General features: G+C 44.9%; 1 protein-coding gene across 4 annotated transcripts in view; it reads right to left on the bottom strand.

The window, feature by feature from the left end:
* Window positions 1-20,480, bottom strand: part of PKN3 (protein kinase N3) — a 107,081-nt gene that overhangs the window by 26,884 nt on the left and 59,717 nt on the right. For 2 of the 4 annotated variants that reach the window (XM_030207911.1, XM_030207908.1), the window contains exons 13-21: window positions 18,564-18,646; window positions 18,400-18,466; window positions 15,923-16,014; window positions 15,454-15,630; window positions 15,208-15,270; window positions 14,815-14,891; window positions 14,047-14,189; window positions 7,920-8,027; window positions 7,723-7,803 (exon numbers count right to left, since the gene is read on the bottom strand). In XM_030207911.1, the coding sequence (XP_030063771.1) occupies window positions 7,723-7,803; window positions 7,920-8,027; window positions 14,047-14,189; window positions 14,815-14,891; window positions 15,208-15,270; window positions 15,454-15,630; window positions 15,923-16,014; window positions 18,400-18,466; window positions 18,564-18,646 (891 nt within the window). The remainder of the gene's footprint in view (window positions 1-7,722; window positions 7,804-7,919; window positions 8,028-14,046; window positions 14,190-14,814; window positions 14,892-15,207; window positions 15,271-15,453; window positions 15,631-15,922; window positions 16,015-18,399; window positions 18,467-18,563; window positions 18,647-20,480) is intronic. The other 2 variants (XM_030207909.1, XM_030207910.1) reach the window with 2 other exon arrangements.

Below are 20,480 nucleotides of genomic sequence, written 5' to 3' on the forward strand. Positions count from 1 at the left end.
TCTAAGGTGGTCTCAATTGTCTAATTCATTCTGGAAACTAAAGAGATTAAGACCTTTTTTCACTAAATCAGTCTTTCATACTTCGGTTCAATCCCTAGTACTAACAAAATTTGACTACTGCAACTCCATTTATACAGGAATTAAAGGCAGCCTTATCAAAAAACTGCAAACTGCTCAAAATACTGTTGCACGTCTCATATGTAGATCACCTCCTCCACTGATTACCAATAGAAGATAGAATATCTAAGTTCTGTGTTTTTATTCACCAAATTTTATATGGTTCTGCTCCATCATATATGAACAATCTCACTGAGTTAACCCCACGTAATGCTGTATCATCATCCAAACAGTTCTAGATACATGTGGGGTTTGATCTTTGTGATATGTCTTGTCGAAAGATAGGTCTTCAGTAGTTTGCGGAAGCTGGCTAGTTCAGTGATCGTTTTTAGGTTGGCGGTATCGCGTTCCAGAATTGTGTGCTCATATAGGAAAAGGTTGATGCGTGCATTAGTTTATATTTTAGACCTTTGCAGTTTGGGAAGTGAACATTGAGGAGTGTGAGGGATGATTTTTTGGCGTTCCTGGGTGGTAGGTCTATCAGGTCTGACATGTAGGCTGGGGCATCACCATGGATGATTTTATGAACTAGGGTGCACACCTTGAACCTGATACGTTGAGTGGGAGCCAGTGTAGCTTCTCTTGTAGTGGTTTTGCACTTTCATATTTTGATTTTCCGAATATGAGTCTGGCTGCAGTGTTCTGGGCTGTCTGGAATTTTTGAGTATTTGCTCTTTGCAGGCGGCGTAAAGTGCATTACAATAGTCTAGATGACTGAGTACCAATGATTGAACCAAGTTGCGGAAGACGGTCCTTGGGAAGAATGGTCTTACACTTTTTAATTTCCACATTGAGTGGAACATCTTTTTGGTTGTGTTTTTCGCGTGACTTTCTAATGTTAGGTGCCGATCAATGGTAACTCCAAGATTTTTTAGGGTGTCCGAAATTGGTAGGTTCAGCTTTGGTGTGTTGATGGTGGTGAATTTGTCCGTGTTGTGTTGAGAGGTCAGTATTAGGCATTGGGTTTTTTCTGCATTTAGTTTCAGCTGGAATGCATCTGCCCATGAATGCATGATATGGAGACTTTGGTTGATGTAATTTGAAATTTCCTTTAAGTCTTGTTGAAATGGGATGTAGATCATTACATCATCAGCGTATATGTATAGTATATTCATACCATTGGTTATTTTGTCGAAATTTCTGCCAGGTTAGATTGAAGGGAATAAATATGGTAACGTTGGCAGCATAGACAAAAGGGTTTTAATATATGTTTTATATCCAAGTGTTTATGTAATGTTTTTATTTATGTGTTCAATCAGTGTGTTATAGTTCTTAAGCTGTTTTTATACTGGTATATTTACATAGACTTATGAATTCATGTTTATGAGTTTTTTAACTGCCTCATGTTTAGTTTATATATATTTTTGAATGTGTTTTTACGATAGTTTCCTTATGTAATTGCTTAACATTGTTTAGGGACTCCTGAGGCAAGCCTCTATGGCTGAAACACGACTCGTGTCGAGTCCATTTGTTCTTTAATAAAGCACCTGATGTGAACTTTTGAATCCACTGGACTTGTATTTTCTGCATCATCCTTCGTGTCAATCCCGCTGTGCGTGCCTATCTGTGTGGAGGATTTTAGTTCTTCTGTGGTTGTCGTTTAAATCCTTTTATTCCATCAAAACACAGGCATCAGTAAATATACAGCAGTGATCTACAAGGCCAGGGCTTTATCTTATTGAAATAAACTAATAAAACATACCAAAATATTTGATCGATCCAGTGGCCCAGTGGAAGAGGAAAGAGTGCTTTAAAGGACACGGCATCCTTTGGCTGCACTGTAAGATTTAAAATTTCAGATTTCTGTAGGTTCATTTTAAATCCAGAGACCCGGCCACAAGAATCTAAGATATAAAGTACTGCTTGCAGAGAGGCTTGAGGGTGGGTCAACATCAAAAGTATATCATCCATAAACAACATGATTTTATGGACTGTTCCTCCAATGGGTATCCCTGTTATATTGGGAGAGGTGCAAATTTAAACAGGCCAAGGATTCAATGGTTAAAGCAAACAGCAAGGGGGAAGAGTACATAATCCTGCCTCGTGCCCCGTGAAAGTTCAAAGAGGTGGATGCTGTTCAAATATATTATCCTGGAAGCTCAGGCCAAATATATTCTGTGTATTAAAAAAGGAGAAAGGAAGACCAAACGACAGCTGGCATGGTTAAAAAGTGAGGTAAAGGAAGCTATTAGAGCTAAAAGAAAATTCTTCAGAAAATGGAAGGACCTGAATGAAAATAATAAGAAATGGCAAGTCAAATGCAAAGCGCTGATAAGGAAGGCAAAGAGGAACTTTGAAAAAAAGATTGCACTGGAGGAAAAAAAAACAAACATAGTAAGACGGCAAAAGAATCAATTGGACCGCTAGATACCAAGGAGTAAAAAAGGGCACTCAGGTGAAGACACAAGCCATAGCGGAGAGATTAAATGAATTTGATCTTCACCTTCATCAAGGAAAATTTGGGAGAGATAACAGTGCCAGAAATGGCATTCAAAGCTGACGAGTCTGAGAAACAGAAATTTCTATAAACTGGAGGATGTAGTGACGCAATTTCACAAATTGAAGAGTAGCAAATCACCTGGACCGGATGGTATTTATCCCAGAGTACTGATAGAATTGAAAAATGAACTTGTGGGACTATTGTTAATATGTAATTTATCTTTAAAATCAAGCATGGTACCAGAAGACTGGAGGCTGGCCAATGTAACGCCAATTTAAAAAGGTTCCAGAGGTGATCCAGGAAATGGACTGGAATGGGTAGACGTGAATTGCTAGGGGGCACGCAATGAAGCTACAAAGGAATAAATTTAAAACGAATTGGAGAAAATATTCCTTCACTCAACATGTAATTCACTGCCAGAGATGTAGTAAAAGAAGTTACTTAGCGGGGTTTAAAAAAGGTTTAGCTAGCTTCCTAAAAGAAAAGTCCATTCACTCTCCCCACTGCTTCATAACAGACCTCACATCCCACTTAAACTACATGCTTCAAGACTGTCTCTTCTCAAAGGAAAACGGCAACATCCTACTTACCCCAATACCAAAAGATACCAAGAAAAAAAAACAAACGATATCACCAGCTACCGCCCAGTAGCATCTATCCCACTAGTAGTCAAACTGATGGAAAGCATGGTAACCAGACAACTTACTGACTACATAAACAAATTCTCAATACTACACGAATCACAATCAGGATTTCGCTCCAGCCACAGCACCGAAACAGTACTAATCACTCTCTTAGCCAAATTCAAACAAGAAATTGCAAAAGGGAAAAGTGTACTTCTCCTACAATTCGACATGTCTAGTGCGTTCGACATGGTAAACCATCATATACTACTAAACATCCTAGAATACTTTGGGATTGGTGAAAGTGTACTTAACTGGATCAAGGGTTTCCTAACTACTAGAACATATCAAGTGAAATCAAACTCAAACATATCACCACCATGGAAAGCAGACTGTAGAGTACCTCAAGGATCACTACTATCACCGCTCCTTTTCAACCTAATGATGATCCCACTAGCCAAGTCCCTATCCAATCAAGGCCTTAACACTTTCATCTACGCAGATGATGTCACAATATACATCCCTTACAAACATGATCTAACAGAAATCACCAATGAAATTAAACTCAGCTTGAACATCATGACTCATGAGCGAATGCATCTCAACTAAAAACTGAACACAGACCGTCTCATCCTCTCATCCCAATACAACACGAACAAACCACCAACATAACCATACCAGACTACATCCTTCCTATCTCAGACAGCTGAAAATGCTCGGAGTTACAATCGACTGAAATCTCATGCTAGAGAGCCAAGTGAAAGCCACAACAAAGAAAATGTTCCACTCAATGTGGAAACTCAAATGAGTGAAACCTTTTTTCCCCGAGGGAAATATTTCGCAACTTGGTACAATCTATGGTACTAAGCCACCTAGACTACTGCAATGGATTCTATGCGGGATGTAAAGAACAAATCATAAAGAAACTCCAAACTGCTCAAAACACAGCAGCCAGGCTTCTATTTGGAAAAACGATTCAAAAGCGCCAAACCCCTAAGAGAAAAACTGCACTAGCTCCCAATCAAAGAACATATTGCGTTCAAAATCTGCACCTTGGTTCATAAAATCATCCACGGCGAAGCCCCGAGTTACATGACAGACCTCAAAGATCTACCTACCAGAAACACTCTGGAGGAAAGGAGAAACAGGGGTGATATGATACAGACGTTCAAATATTTGAAAGGTATTAATCTGCAAACGAACCTTTTCCGGAGATGGGAAGGTGGTAGAACGAGAGGACATGAAATGAGATTGAAGGGGGGCAGACTCAAGAAAAATGTCAGGAAGTATTTTTTCACGGAGAGAGTAGTGGATGCTTGGAATGCCCTCCCGCGGGAGGTGGTGGAAATGAAAACGGTAACGGAATTCAAACATGCGTGGGATAAGCATAAAGGAATCCTGTGCCGAAGGAATGGATCCTCAGGAGCTTAGTCAAGATCGGGAGGCGGGGCTGGTGGTTGGGAGGCGGGGATAGTGCTGGACAGCCTTGTACGGTCTGTGCCAGAGCCGGTGGTGGGCAGCGGGACTGTTGGTTGGGAGGCGGGAATAGTGCTGGACAGACTTGTACGGTCTGTGCCAGAGCCAGTGGTTGGGAGGCAGGGCTGATGGTTGGAAGGTGAGGATAGTGCTGGGCAGACTTATACGGTCTGTGCCAGAGCCGGTGGTTGGGAGGAGGGGCAGGAGGTTGGGAGGCGGGGATAGTGCTGGGCAGACTTATACGGTCTGTGCCCTGAAGAGTACAGGTACAAATCAAAGTAGGGTATACACAAAAAGCAGCAAATATGAGTTATCTTGTTGGGCAGACTGGATGGACCGTGCAGGTCTTTTTCTGCAGTCATCTACTATCATACCTAAATCTCCACTACCCAAGCTGCAATGGCCTCAAATACAAATCAACCTATGCATCCAGCTTCTCATATATAAGCGAACGCATTACCAAACGCCGTGAGAACAACATATGACCACCTAAACTTCTGGCGACTACTAAAAACTAACCTGTTCAAAAAGGCATACCCTAACGATCCAACTTAAATGCCTTAACCCTGCAGCATAACGAAACCAAAGCTCGTACTGGACATAACTTAACTCTTCCTCCTTACGACTCCCCAATGTGTATAGCACACATGAACTTTACCACAACATCACTCTGTATGTGTTCATACCGGTATTGGCGATCGCCTTTACGGTACTACGTAAGCCACATTGAGCCTGCAAATAGGTGGGAAAATGTGGGATACAAATGTAACAAATAAATAAAATTATTAAAATGGTCTTGGGGAAAATCCACTGCTTATTTCTAGGATAAGCAACATAAAATGTACTGTACTGTTTTAGGATCTTGCCAGGTACTTTTAACCTGGATTGGCCACTATTGGAAACAGGATGCTGGGCTTGATGGACCTTTAAGTACATAAGTACATAAGTAATGCCATACTGGGAAAAGACCAAGGGTCCATCGAGCCCAGCATCCTGTCCACGACAGCGGCCAATCCAGGCCAAGGGCACCTGGCAAGCTTCCCAAACGTACAAACATTCTATACATGTTATTCCTGGAATTTTGGATCTTTCCAAGTCCGTTTAGTAGCGGTTTATGGACTTGGTCTGTCCCAGTATAGCACTACTTATATACAGGTGCCATTTAATTTTTACATTGCTAAAGGATATTTATAGATCCTGTATTCGATGCGGAGAAGGCCCTGACAGGCCAATTTTCTGTAGGACTGCCAACAAAAAAGGCCAAGATATACTATCAAAGGCCTTCTCCACATTCAGAGATACCATAATAGCTGGGCCCTATCCCTGCTCTGCAGTAGTTATAAGGTGTAAAGTCCTCCTCGTGTTATCAAGTCTGCCTGCCCTCAATAAATTCCGCTTGATCATCATGGATGAAGTTGGGTAGTACCCTCTTGTAATCTGTAAGCCAATATTTTAGTAAAAAATCTTATAATCACTACCAAGTAAAGATATAGGCCTATAGCAGCTACAAAGATGAGGGGGTTTGTCCAGCTTAAGAAGTATTGTTACCCTGGCTAGACGCCATGAATGGGGCAAAACTATATCTTCCTCAATAGAATTAGAAACCCCAGTGAGCAGTGGGGCCAAAATACCTTTACATTTTTTATACAATGTATTGCTGAAACCATCAGAACCCCGAGCCTTTCCAGCAGTTTAATAGCCCACAGCAGTTCAACTAATTGGATGGGGCCAGAAAGAGCCTTGACCTCTAAAGGGGTTAACTCTGGGAGAAATACACCAGCCAGAAATGAGTTAATGGCTTACATATTGGGGTAACCTCGGGAGTATATAAAAAGCTAAAAAGGCCTGCTGAATGTCTACATCCTTTGTACATTATTGTCCTTGATCATCTGATGCTTAAATTTAAGGGCCAGCAGCTTACTCACCTTATTATTAACTCAAAATATTCCTGTTTAGTGCAATTCAGATGGTCTTTTATAGTAGTAAGCTCTAAATCATAAAGGCCCAATCTAGCTTTGTGTAAAGCAGCCTGATAGCTTGTTGTGCCCTGCTCCCGTTTAGAGATGTTCCAGAGAAGAGATTTCATCTCAGAGTTGCTGCTCCCTCTGGCAGTTGTCTTTATGGACACAGGCCAGCAGGGAAATCAGGTGCCTGTGCATCACCACTTTCAAACACTCCCAGAAGGTCAAGGGATCATATCAAGAGTATCATTAAGTATAAATAATCTAAGTGGTGCTTGTTTAATTGCTGCAGGTGCCCCGGGTCATTCAGCAGAGCATCCCGCATGCACCAGGGAGTGGAAGAGGATTTACCACCACATAGCACCAGATGAACTATAATGGGGGCATGATCAGACCAAGTCCTAGGGTGTTATGTCTGTTTAGGTCGGATAATCGAGACTTTTACTGTAAAAACAACTGCCACTTACACAGTGCATGTTGAAATCCAGCAGTAGGTAGGTAATAGCAGGGTAGAATGCCTCCGGAACAGGCGCCGTTTATTAGGTAGAGTCGAGTGACGTAAGCAAGAGGTGACTGGTCGCGGGACTGCTGTTCTGTCCACTTAACAGCAGTACTACAGTCAAGATGATAAAAATAAAAGCAACTGCCACTTATAGCTTATAACTGACCTGCTTTCTGCTTTGTTCAGAATGTCTACAATAGCTGCAGCTGACAGGGCTTGTTTCACTTTCAAGGGAGAGGAAGGAGGACAGCAACCACTGGAGTGGGAGATTAAGGAGGGTGTTATGCATTAATCCCTCCAGTGGTCAGCCGCTCAGTAAGAGCACCTTTTTGGCAACTTGGTCTAGATAAAAACGTCCTTGAGACATGGAAGTTTCTTCCCTGTTCCAAAACTGCTGTTGGATGTCCTACTTTTGGGCCCTCCGTAGTCCTGGCCACAATATGCCCCCTTGCTATTTGGATGAACTGCAGTGTGAAATGTCCAGTTCTGACTTTCCAAAATAGAGATTTGGATGTTTTTAGCAGATGGACTTTATTTTTTTAGGCATTTTGAGGTATCCATCTGCTTTGAAAACGAGCACCATAGAAAATGTTTGATATCTACCTTAAAGAAGGGCTGGGGTTTTATCTCCTGAGCATCCTCCTCTCCCCCACCAAGACGTTGTTCAGGAGTCTTCTCGAGAAGCTGGAAGAGTGAACATGTAAATGAAATGGACAATACTGAAGAAACAGCAGCTGACAGCACAGGCAGGAAATTATCCCAGATGGGGGATTCCTGAAAGAAATGCATGGATAGTTTACCTTGTGAATGATGGACATGGCTTGTGAGGAAAGGAAGTGGGGGTAATGAACCTCCTCATTCACAATGCTGTCAAACATCTCTTCCTCATCATCTCCAGGAAAGGGGCACTACAACAAGGAAGAAAGATTCGAGGTGCGTTGCCATACAGTAAATAGAACCAAATGAACAGGATATTGCTTTATTTCAGATCTGGTATACAAGGAACACAAGGACTGGTAAAACAGAATAATCTACATTATACAGTATAATTTACTAAATTTTCTTTATACCTAAAGAAGGGGATATTAGCTCCTGATATATTCAGTTAGTCTAATAAAAAAAAAAGTTTCACTGTAAATAAGAACCACCCCCCCCCCAAAAAAAAAAAAAAAAACACATTATCCTTTATTGAAAAGAGCAGTATAACATCTATTCTACTTTACCTATACAAGAAACTAAACCTGAAAAGTGCCTGTGTTACAGGCATCACTCCTGTCTTTCTCTTTTTTTAAGCCATTTTGTTATTTGTATGTTGGGTGTTGTATCAAATAATCTAACTAAAAGGGTAGGTATGATAACAAGCACATATGGAGACCCAGAACTACTTCCCCAGATCTGAACCTGCCCTTTCCTTTCTAGAGCCCTGACTGCAGCCCTCTCTCATTTATTCATCAGTTTAAATGCTGTCTCTGCTGTGGGGTTGGTGTTAAATGAGTATCCATCCTACAAGATAAGGAAGTTAGCACACTAATTTGAAGTCCTAGTGCAGTGATGGCGAACCTTTCAGAGACTGAGTGCCCAAACAGCAACCCAAAATCTAATTACTCATCGCAAAGTGCCGGTACTCATTATGGGCGGGGTCACCACATATGACTCCACCCCATGATAGCCACACCCCCTTACACCAGCCTTGGCGCATATAAACAAACATCATTGAAAATATTATACTAGTATAGGAGAAAAAAATAACATGATTTTCTTTCATTATAAATCATTTCTGTAAGTTATTACAGCTCCAGTATACCCAGTGCAAAATAAGACAGCAGATGTAAATTCTCAAATTGGACATATTCCAAACACTAAAATGAAAATAAAATGATTTTTTTCTACCTTTGTTGTCTGGTGATTTTGTTTTTCTATCCATATTGGTCCTAGTCGCTGATTCTGCTGCTATCTGTTCTCTTAACTCTGTTTCCAGGGCTTCCTTTCCATTTATTTCTTTACTTTCCTCCTTTCTTCTTCATTTCTTGCCCTCAATCCATGACCAGCAACCCTCCTCTCCCCTCCAGCCACAAATGTCCAGCCACCCTCCTCTCCCCTCCAGCCGCCCATGTCCAGCCACCCTCCTCTCCCCCCTGCCCTCCCAGCAGCAGGCCTCCCTCCCACCCAGCACCAGGCCACCCAGCATCAAGCCTCCCTCCCTCCCACCCACCCAGCACCAGGCCATGCACCCACCCAGCACTCCCACCCAAGCACCAGGCCTCCCACCCAAGCCTCCCTCCCTCCCACCCAGCACCAGGCCTGCCTCCCTCTCACCCAAGCACCAGGCCATGCATTCACCCAGCACTCCCATCCAAGCACCAGGCCTCCCACCCACCCAAGTAGCAGCAGCAAGCAAGCAGGCAGGCCTCCCACCCACCCACCCACCCACCAGACAGGCCACCCACCAGACAGGCCACCCACCCTCCCATCCAAGCACCAGGCCTGCTCCCTCCCTCCCACCCAGCGTGCACCAGGGCACCCTCCCACCCACCCGGCATCAAGCATTCCTCCCTCCCTCCCACCCGGCACCAGCCTGCCATCCCTCCCTTCCTCCGAACCCCAAGAAATTTAAAAGTCTTCCCTTGTCCGAGTAGGCGGCGTCAGCATCAGCAGTAGCAGCAAAAAGCGTGCTGCTGGTTTGGCGCGTCTTCAGCCTTCGGTCTCTTAAGCTCTCTGGTCCTGCCCTAACAGGAAATGAGGGTGGGACCAGAGAGCTTGAGAGACGGAAGGCTGAAGACGCGACGAACCAGCAGCACGCTTTTCGCTGCCGCTACTGCTGATGCTGACGCGGCCTACTCGGACAAGGGAAGACTTTTAAATTTCTTCGGGTTCGGAGGGAGGGATGGAGGCCGGGCGGGCTGGTGCCGGGTGGGAGGGAGGGCTAAGTTTCGGGTGAGGCGACCGGCGGCGCGCGTGCCAACAGAGAGGGCTCCGCGTGTCCTCTCTGGCACGCGTGCCATAGGTTCGCCATCACTGTCCTAGTGGAACAAGTGCTCAATGCTCAAACAGCCACACACACCTCCTTGCTGAATGCACTGGGGTTTCTTTGGGAATGGCTATAGGGACCACCATTGTAACAACCGTATTGACATTGGTGGCCATTTAGATTATTGAGGAACCTTAAGATTGGAAACAGGAGGAGAGGGGCACTAGGAGTGGACTAAAAGTGGGATGTTGCTTATTAGAATTGGATCACCTGTCTTTCTCTGAGCACACAAGTAGGCATAATATTCTCACATGTGGGTGTCATTTATTTATTTGCTGCACTTGTATCCCACATTTTCCCACCTATTTGCAGGCTCAATGTGGCTTACAAAATGTTACGACGACATATACACATTATAGAATAAGAATTTCAGAATAAAGATACAGATAGGAGCATAAGAATATCATAGCAATCATATTAACGGAATAATAATTTTACAATTGTTACAAATAAGAGTGCATGAGTAAATCATGTAGGATTGGAAGTGGATTGATAAACATAACATAATGATATCAGGACAAGATATAAAGTTCAGTCATGAGGATGTAATTAAGATGAACAAATAGGAGGGTTCGGTAATAGTTGTAATTGGAATAATTTGGGAGTCAGATCGTTATGGGGAATCTTTTTTGTACGTCTTGATGAATAAGTAAGTCTTTAGTAATTTTCGGAAGATTGTCAAGTCGTGTGTTATTTTTATAGCGATTGGTAATTCATTCCATAGTTGTGTGCAGATGTATGAGAAACTGGATGTATGTATAGATTTGTATTTAAGTCCTCTGCAGTTGGGATAGTGAAGGTTTAAGCAGGTGCATGATGAATTTTTGTTATTTCTCTCTGGTAAGTCAATTAGGTCTGACATGTAGGATGGGGCATCTCCACAAATGATCTTATGAACCAAGATACATATCTTGAATGTAATACGATCCTTCAGTGGGAGCCAATGCAGCCTCTCTCTAAGGGGTCTGGCACTTTCATATTTCGCCTTACCGAAAATCAATCTGATTGCGATCAATTGTTACGCCTAGGACAGGGGTAGGCAACTCCGGTCCTCGAGAGCCGCAGGCAGGTCAGGTTTTCAGGATATCCACAATGAATATGCAGGAGATAGATTTGCAAGCACTGCCTCCATGGTATGCAAATCTCTCTCATGCATATTCATTGTGGATATCCTGAAAACCTAACCTGCCTGCGGCTCTCGAGGACCGGAGTTGCCTATCCCTGGCCTAGGAGTTTCAGGGTGTCATCAACCACGGAGCCCAATGTAGACACTGCCAGGTACACTGTCACTTTAAATTTTTGAGGCAGTGCCCCCACTGCACATGCATGGGTGCCTTCCCATCCCACAGGACCAGCAGTCTATCGGCAGAGCAAAGGTTGTTTTTTAAAATCTCTCTTCAGCGTGTCAAACTTTGACCTTTTTGGTGCCTTCCCTTTTTTGGGATATTTTTTCTTCACATTCTTCTTTCCTTCTATATTAATTTAAGTCAAGTCATTTTTTTCAATTATTTTTCCTTTATCAGCCTTTGGGGCCTCTGAGCCCATCTTTTGCTCAGAAACCATCAACCATTTTTGGATACACGACTACTCCAGCTCCCTGGACCATATAGCCTTTTGACTTTGCATCGGCTGTTTCTCCCTCCATGTCAATGAGGGTGCCGAGTGGCTTTAAGTGTACTCAACACAATAGAACTATTTCAGGCACAGACCCCCATAACTGATATGTTCTGTGCTTGGGTCCAGAGCACCATACAGTGCAGCCGCTGCTTGACACATGCAAGCCAGGACCCTTAAAAACTGCAGAGTCCTGCATGAGAAACTTTTTGGTTCTGTATAGACCATCAGCATCGAGCATGGCAGGGGATTCAGAACTCAGCGTGGAACCAGCATCGGCATCAAGATTGGGTGCACTGGCACAGCATCATCCTATATAATAATTCTCACCTCCAATGTTCTAAAGTAGCTGCCTGTGTCCGTGGCGCCTGGAGTTGCTGAGCTAGGCTCCGTAGCCAGGCTGACGTCACTCACAGCTCCACGTGTTTCCCTACTCTTCCCCCTGCCTGCGAATCAGCTGTGAGTGCACCGCTCACTGCCATTTGCCCCCCCCCCCCCCCCCGGGCACATCAACCCCCTCGCTACCCACAACTGCCACTGGTAACGCTGTTTGGCCTTGTCCTGCTTCTCCTGTTGAGCAGCAGCGGCCGTTACAAACAGAAAAAAAGCCATAAATGTTTTTAAACCTGAAACACGGCACCGCAGACAGCCATCAGGCATTGGAGGTCGGCTCTGCAGCCGCTCCTCCTCTCACCTCCACGTCACTGCCCCTGGAGTAACACCCCGGAGAGAGCGGGTTGGGGGTGGAGGAAGATCCATGAGAATGTAATCTGAAGGTACGGTGGGAGAGATAAGAGGAGAACCAGGAGAGGACAGAGCCCTGGAACCCAAATGAGGACAGTGTGGCAACAAGTAAATCATGATTGACAGTGTCAAAAGCGGCGGATAGGTCGAGGAGGATGAGGATGGAGTAGTGACCTTTGGATTTGCCAAGGAACAGGTCATTACAGACTTTAGCGAGTGCCGTTTGTCCACAAACAATGCATAAACAAAGGCACAGAGTTCCCTATTTTCAGTAAAAGCAGGGTCCTGGGGCACAATGGTGCAGTTTTGCAGTAAAAGCAGGGTCCCAGGTTTGAAACTAATTGTCTCAGGTGTGAAATTTCCCTCTGTGCAATGCCAGAAAATGAAAAGAGAAGCTGTGCGCATCTTAACAGCGATACGGTGATGTCACAGGGGGGTCTGTCGGATCACAGGTCAGATAATGGAGACTGTACTGTATTTTTTCTAATTTAATGTGATTGACTAGTAGAACTGAAAGGAGAGATCTGATTGAATAAGAAGTCTGTGTTTTTTTATAAACAGCCGCCACGTTTTGTTAGCAGGAAGGCTTTGGTAGGACTTGTCAGAACAGCACAGCATAAGTTGTGACATGAGAGGCGAGAGGAGGAGCGGCTGCAGAGCCGACAGCCAATGCCTGGTGGCTGTCTACGGTGCCGCGTTTCAGGTTTAAAAACATTTATTGCTTTTTCTAGCAGCCACTGCTGCTCAACAGGAGAAGCAGCAGCGGCCGGACAGCATTACCAGTGGCAGCTGCAGGTGGCGAGGGGGTTTGATGAGCAGGGGGGGGGAGGGTCGCAGGACATGGGTGGCTGGAGGTGAGCAGGGGGGGGGAGAGGGACTTTTATAATGATTCTTCACTTTTTAACTTGGTGTGCATGATATATGAGAGTTTCACATAGCGTTTGTTTTGCAGTTATCCACGATAACAAAACACTGGCCAACGTTGGACAGGGACATTTCTATATGTAAGACATAGTGAAGTTATTACCAAAAGATAAGTGGATATTTTTTTTTGATACATGGAAATTTTTGAGCACAAATATATAGAAGGTTTTTTGTGCCAATGATAAGACTAGAGCTAGCAGCGATGTTTGCTATGGAAGTTCGTTGAGGCTTTTTCCTCCTGTATTTAATCTGTCCTAAAATAAGCGAATTAATAGTAATTGTTTTTAAGTATTTGGAAAATTGTTTTACTTGGGATTTTGCCAGGTACTTGGACCTGGATTGTCCACTATTGGAAATGGGATACTGGACTTTATGGACCTTCGGTCTGTCCCAGTATGGCAATGATTATGTTCTTATGGTGAAGTACATTGGAGGAAGATGACAAAAAAAATGTCCTGGATAAGAACTGATTTACTACAGACAGAGACTACATGGCTGGGCAGCAGGAATATCTCTAGAGTAAATGTGGATAAGAGTTACTGGGTAAACTAGATGGACCAACTAGTCTTTATCTGACCTTACCACCATGACAATGTGTAAACGGTGCAATGTCTTACCTCTCCAACTAACATCTCATAGAGAAGTACTCCCAGTTCCCACCAGTCCACAGAACGAGTATAGGAGGTATCTGTTAGAACCTCTGGGGCCAGAAACTCTGGAGTACCACAGAATGTTTTTGTTCGATCTCCAAAACCCATTCCTAGGGAGAAATATCACAGTCACCAACATAAGTCCACTAAAGCATATAAATTAAGTCTGATCCTACTCTATGCAATTTACTTAAAGTACCGTACATGTACACAGAGCGGAGGTAGTCGCAGCTGCATCCCCCTCCTATGCCCACAGAGACAAGGCAGTCACAGCCACATCCTTCCCACACACAGCCACATCCCTCCTCATAGGTGAGGCAATTACAGTTCCATGTCTTACACAGGAAAAAGTCATATCTTCCACACATGGAGCAGACAGTCACAATACCCCCTTTCTCACATACATACAAAGCCCCATGTCCCTCTCACACACCATAGTGCAAGCTGGAGAGCCTCAGCTGTGTCAGACACATAGGAGACTGTCGCAACTTTATATATTTGTTAATAGGAAGCTGAAATAGCTAACTTCTCAGCCCCAACAGAAAAGATGTGAGCAATAGTCAGTTGCATGACAAGAGATCTGGATGATAGTATAAGGCTGTGGGAGGAAAGAAGACTTACCTGGAATCTCACATGAGCCTGCCCTGCCCTCAGTCACAATACCCCATAAGGAAGAGGATGTCAGAGGATCAAAGCAACTCATTTTCATTCCTACTGTGCGACAATAGTACTCACCTTCCTTGCACAGCCCAAAGTCAGCCATCTTCACAAAACCTTCGGTGTCCAGCAACAGATTGTCCAGCTTGAGATCTCTACCAGGAAGAGATTGAAGGAAAATAGTGAGCCCACAAGGGACATGGGAAGGGGGGGGGGGGGGGTAGAGGAAGTGATGAGTTCCACAGAGTTATGGAGAAAAACAGTGAGCCCATGAGGGACATGGGAAGGGATTAGAGGAAATGATGAGTTCCACAGAGATATGGAGGAGAGTGTCAAGCCCACAAGTGACATGGGAAGAGGGTAGAGAAAGCGATGAGTTCCAAAGATATGTAGAGCAGAGTGGCGAGTCCAAGAAATGGTTCGGAATGCGCTGGCGCCTGACATAAGGAATAGATGTATTTTATTTTGCACCTGTAAATAATTTTCTTTTCATGCAGGAACTGGAGGCCCAGAACAACACAAGCAGAATAAAATCTAGAGAAGGAAAGAAAGGCAATCATGGTATATAAAGCAAAATATTGTAAATCTGTGTGTGCATAATGCAAACAAATAGAGGTTTGTGGATAATCAAGTGGATAATCAAGTGATCTGCCCACATCCCCTTCCAGCTCCATTATTACTCACTCCCACCAAAACAAATCTTGTCAGGGCCCTTACCTTGCTGCTGGTTCAGAGAATACCTTGCAGTGAATCTGCCCCATGAGGTCACCCCCTGGTGTGTATTCTATCAGGAAACATGCATGTTCTGGTGTTTGGAAACAAGCATACATATTCACCAAGAATGGGTGACCACACCTATTCACTAGCTGGAAGATGTGCTTCTCGCAGAGCAAGCTGCCAAGAATAAAAGGATTTAAGAATCAGCTACAAATATCTTAAAGCAAAATTCAAGACAAACCCACTGCGTAAGATACTTCTCATGGGACTTCCAGCACTGTCCTATCATGTACTGCATAAAAAAAGGAAAGATCTCCATCTCTACCTTTCAAACTGTAGAGCCATGGGCTCTCTCTGCCCTACCTTTTTCCACCAAGAAGAAGCAGGAAGACAGTCTTTCAAATCTGACAACTACCCACAAAGATACACACTCACAAAGGTTGCATCACAAGGTCTGAACAGAACTCACCTATCCATCTCATCACGGCTGACAATGTCCCTTTTCTTCAGAGCTTTTATAGCATACATCTTCCCAGACTCCTTGTACTCCGCTAGAATCACCTGAAGAACAACCAGTGCCAGAATATAACCTACTATATGGAAGAAAGTCACATGATGCCCTTCTCCCCAACCAGCCTCGTTTGCTATATCTCATCCCCTTCCTTTATTTATACTCTAAAAGGCTCTTATGAGGTAAGAAAAATACAGAAGCAGTAAATACAATTAAAATAGGAAAGTGCAGAGAGGTCAACTTCCCAAATGGATGTCTGAGCTAGCGGCTCCCAATCCTACCCACCTTAATCCAAGCTCATCCTTGGTAATGGCATTTTCAGTTCACTTGAAGTAGCTTGTGACACTCAGTAAGTGTATCTGGCGTGACAGATTGATCAAGAAGTCTTGTCTTTCCAATGCTCTTTGACTCTTTGTGATTCAGAAGCAAGACTCCCTCTCACAAATGTGTGCCACATTATGGACCTGGCTTCTGGCACTGATTCTCTGTTCTCCGCAGGTGAACCTACTGAACTGTCTAGTTTGCATGCTGACTCTGGGTGTTTACTATTTTGCAGCCTTGCATCAGTAGCTCAAAGATATGTGGGTTGAAATTCTGTACTGCAAAGAGATTATTCATGTTGACTTGCTGGACCTGGGGGGCTGCATGGAAAGTCTTGAAGCACATACTGATGAGTACAAAGAGACATTGGCAGACACATGAGCTTACTACCAGGCCCTTGTGGCAAAATATGAACACCTGATCAATGAACTTGATGACCTAGACAATCACAGAAGGATCCACAAAGCAGAGCAGCAAGAGGACATGGCAACAATAGTACAATTGGTATTTGCACAGGTGATGTGTCATGAAGTGGGACAACACCCAGTTGAGTAGGAGTGTGCTCATCATGTGCTTGGATCCCCATCTAATAACCACCCCAAATACGCTGTATGCTTCCTTAAATACACTGACAAAAAATGTGTACACTTGCACGCATGAAAAAACCCCACCCAATTGTCCTTTAAAAGTGCTCCTATACAAATTTACCAGGATGCTTCAAGATGCCTGTTGCAGAAGCATAAAAAACTATAAAACCTGCTCTGGTGGAGTTATATAATGCCAAGCAACAGAGCAGGTGTCAGTGAGGTGAGCTCCCGGACCTCTGGTAATAACTCTACTCCCCCTGAACCACATAAACAGCACAATTTTCACTGAAACCCATGACAAAGGCTTTTCCCTTTCTTCACTCCGGGTGCAGTTGGAAGCACTGGCCTGCTTTTGTGGCCCAATTCAGGGAAACTTCATCTCCCTTCATCCAGATGTTTTGCGTTTTCTCCAGGAAGTCAAGTGGCTGAGGCCTCCCTGTTGTCTGGTGCTCCCGCCTTGGGATCTGAATTTCATGCTGGCAGCCTTGGTGAGAGCTCCCTTTGAGTCACTAAAGCAGGAGACAAAGAAATAAAGCCAAAGGCCCCCAAAAGAAAGAACCCCTCTGGCCTACCAGACTGGACAGGCTGCAAGTCTATCCTCTGCTAGAGACCGAGAAATACTGGCTGGATGGGGGTTTGCACAGGCTATATATAGGATATTCAAAGTCCGTGGTTCTCAGTCTCCCTCTGCTGGCAGGCGTGCATAACTCAAGCGTTTTGACCAGTCTGGAGGGTCACTCAGGAAGGATGTAATTTTGAGTCCTGATTGGGAAATGAGAAGCAGATAAGACTTGTGGAGGGGCAATTAATAAGATCTTCTGGAAGAGGGTCACTGTGCTGCAAGAAGAATGCGCTGGACCTCCATAGAGAAGAGCCCATAGGGCTCCACTCAATCTCCAAGCTATCATTTAAAGGCTAGGGGTGCAGTAGGTGTCTCTGGTGTGTGACAACAAAGAGGGTGGATGTCCTAGTAAGACTGGCTTATCAACTTATTCCCCTGCTATCTACGGAGAACCCAGGTAACAGATAAATAACTATGCTTTCCTGCAGCTGTCTTGCATCTATATGTTTTATACAACCTGAACCACTGGGATTCAATCTCTCATGTATGAAATCACTCCTTGCCCTCACTATGTGCTCATCTGTCACATCTGCTGACCTGGTGGACAGTAGATGGCTGCCCCAAACCTAGACTTTATATTCCATATTGACCAGAATATAAGAATATCATTTTATACTTGAGTGAATGAAGGTACTGGCTGACAGATTTTTTTTAATTTTTTTTTTTTTAAGTCCAATGTTTCAGCATTAATTAGGACTCTGTTTCCATTTAGTTTAGTTTAATTTAATACAATACTTGATATACAGCCCCTAAATAAAATATCAGCAGCTTACAATTAACAAATAATAAAACCAAACCAAAATTTAAAAGGGAAAAGAAGAAAGATGAAAAGGAAAAAAAGAAAGCAGTCCAGTAGCATACCCTACCCCGAGGCAGAAATTTGCACCCACTTTCCTTATTCATACCTTTCCAAAGTGGCCTCGTCCCAGGACAGAGATACAGCAGAAATCCTCCAGCTGCAAAATATTCTTCCTGCAGGCACAATGAGTGCAATGAGAGCTCAATAGCAGAGAAGGGAGGACAAAGAGGATCAGAGCACTGACCCCAGGGATAGAATTCTGAGCTTTACCTTTGAGATGGAAGGCTCTGGGTTGAAGTGTTCTCTGAGCCATCATTGCCATTTGCGCTCTCGTGTACATGCAACCTCTTCACCTGCTCAGGAATGAAAGAAGAGTTATTTTATGCAAAACTAGTAAAAAAGGTCCGTTTCTGACACAAATGAAACGGGCGCTAGCAAGGTTTTCCTCGGAGTGTGCATGTTTGAGAGAGTGAGTATGAGAGTGACTGTGAGAGAGAGAGAGAGAGAGAGAGAGTGAATGTGTGTGTGTGTGTGTGACAGAGTGAGTGTGGGTGCGAGTGTGTCTGTTGAGTGAGAGAGTGTGTGAGAGAGAGTGTGTGTGAGACAGAGTATATGTGTGCGATACACAGACTCTCTGAGACCGAGTGTATGAGATCGAGAGTGTTTGAGAGTGACTGTGTGACACATAGAGAGTGAATGTGATACAGTGTGAGACATAGAGTGTATGAGAGACAGTGTGTGAGAGTGAGAGAAAGACACTGACAGAGAGAGAGAGAGAGAGAGAGAGAGAGAGAGAGAGAGAGAGAGAGAGAGGAGAGAGAGTGTGTGTGTGTGACAGAGATACCTCCCTCCTCCCGATCTGGTCTCAGGATCCCCTCCCCCTCTGGTCTCTGGACCCCCTCTCCCCTCCCTCTCTGGTCTCAGGACCCCATCTCCCCTCCCTCTCCCCCCTCCCCTCTGGTCTCAGGACCCCCTCCCCCTCTCTGGTCTCAGGACCCCCTCCCCCTCTCTGGTCTCAGGACTCCCTCTTCCAGTGTCTCCCCTATTTCTTTCTGCATCCTTCCATCCAGTGTCTCCTTTTTTTTCCCGTACCCTTCCATTCAGCGTCTTCCCTCTTTCTCGCCCCATCCTTCCACCCATCTACCCTCTCTCCTGATTCTTCCATCTAATGTCTCTCTATCTCCCTACCCTTTTCTGTTCATTCTCCCTTCTCTCTCCACATCCTTCCAGTCTCTCCCCTTTCTCTCTGCATCCATTCATCCATCTCCCCCTTTCTCTCCCCATCCTTCCATCTGTCTACCCCCCCTCTCCCGATTCTTCCATCCCGTGTCTCTCTCTCTATCCCCTTCTTTCCCTCCAGGCCTGCCCATCCAACACAGATCTGCCAAGTCTCCCGCGGAACACGTGGCGCCAGCTCCCGGCCACTGCTGCTTCTCCTGTTGAACAGCAGCGGTCACTACAAAAACAAAAAACAGCTGTTTTTAAAAAGCAAGCGCGGCACCGCAGGCAGCCATCAGGCATTGGCTGTCGGCTCTGCAGCCGCTCCTCTCGCCTCTCACGTCGATGCGCTCCTCCGGGGTTCTCCTCCAGGGGCAGTGACGTGAGAGGCGCGAGGAGCAGCTACAGAGCTGACAGCCAATGCCTGATGGCTGCCTGCGGTGCTGCGCTTTCTTTTTAAAAACAGCGGTTTTTGTAGCAGCCACTGCTGCTCAACAGGAGAAGCAGCAGTGGGCGGAAATGGGAGCTGCTGCCGCGTGTTTCGCGAAACCTGGCAGGTCTGTGTTGGGTAGGCGGGCCTAGAGGGAAAGTGGCTAGGCCTGGGCGGCGACCTCGGGGGGGGTGGAGGGGGGACCGGCAGCTGCGACCTTGGGGGAGAGGCATGGCGGCGAGGGCGGCAGGGGCGGGGCCTCCTGCTGCTGTCGTGCGGTTGGTCAGTGCTGCGTGTGACATCAGCCTGGGCTTCGGAGCCTAGCAGACCAACTCTGAAGAAAGCCACAGACACAGGCAGCAAGATAGAACGTTGGAGGTGAGAATTATTATATAGGATGAGGAAGCTTCAGATTCCTTCAAACCTTCAGAGACTCCCCTATACTGGATCATCTCACAAGACTACTGCTGGAAGTCACAGCAGCCATTTTGACAGTGGAGACAGCATGGGTATGGAAGGATATCCATAGAGCATAGGAC

Source organism: Microcaecilia unicolor, chromosome 6, assembly GCF_901765095.1.
Source record: "Microcaecilia unicolor chromosome 6, aMicUni1.1, whole genome shotgun sequence".
In the NCBI taxonomy this organism is placed as follows: domain Eukaryota; kingdom Metazoa; phylum Chordata; class Amphibia; order Gymnophiona; family Siphonopidae; genus Microcaecilia; species Microcaecilia unicolor.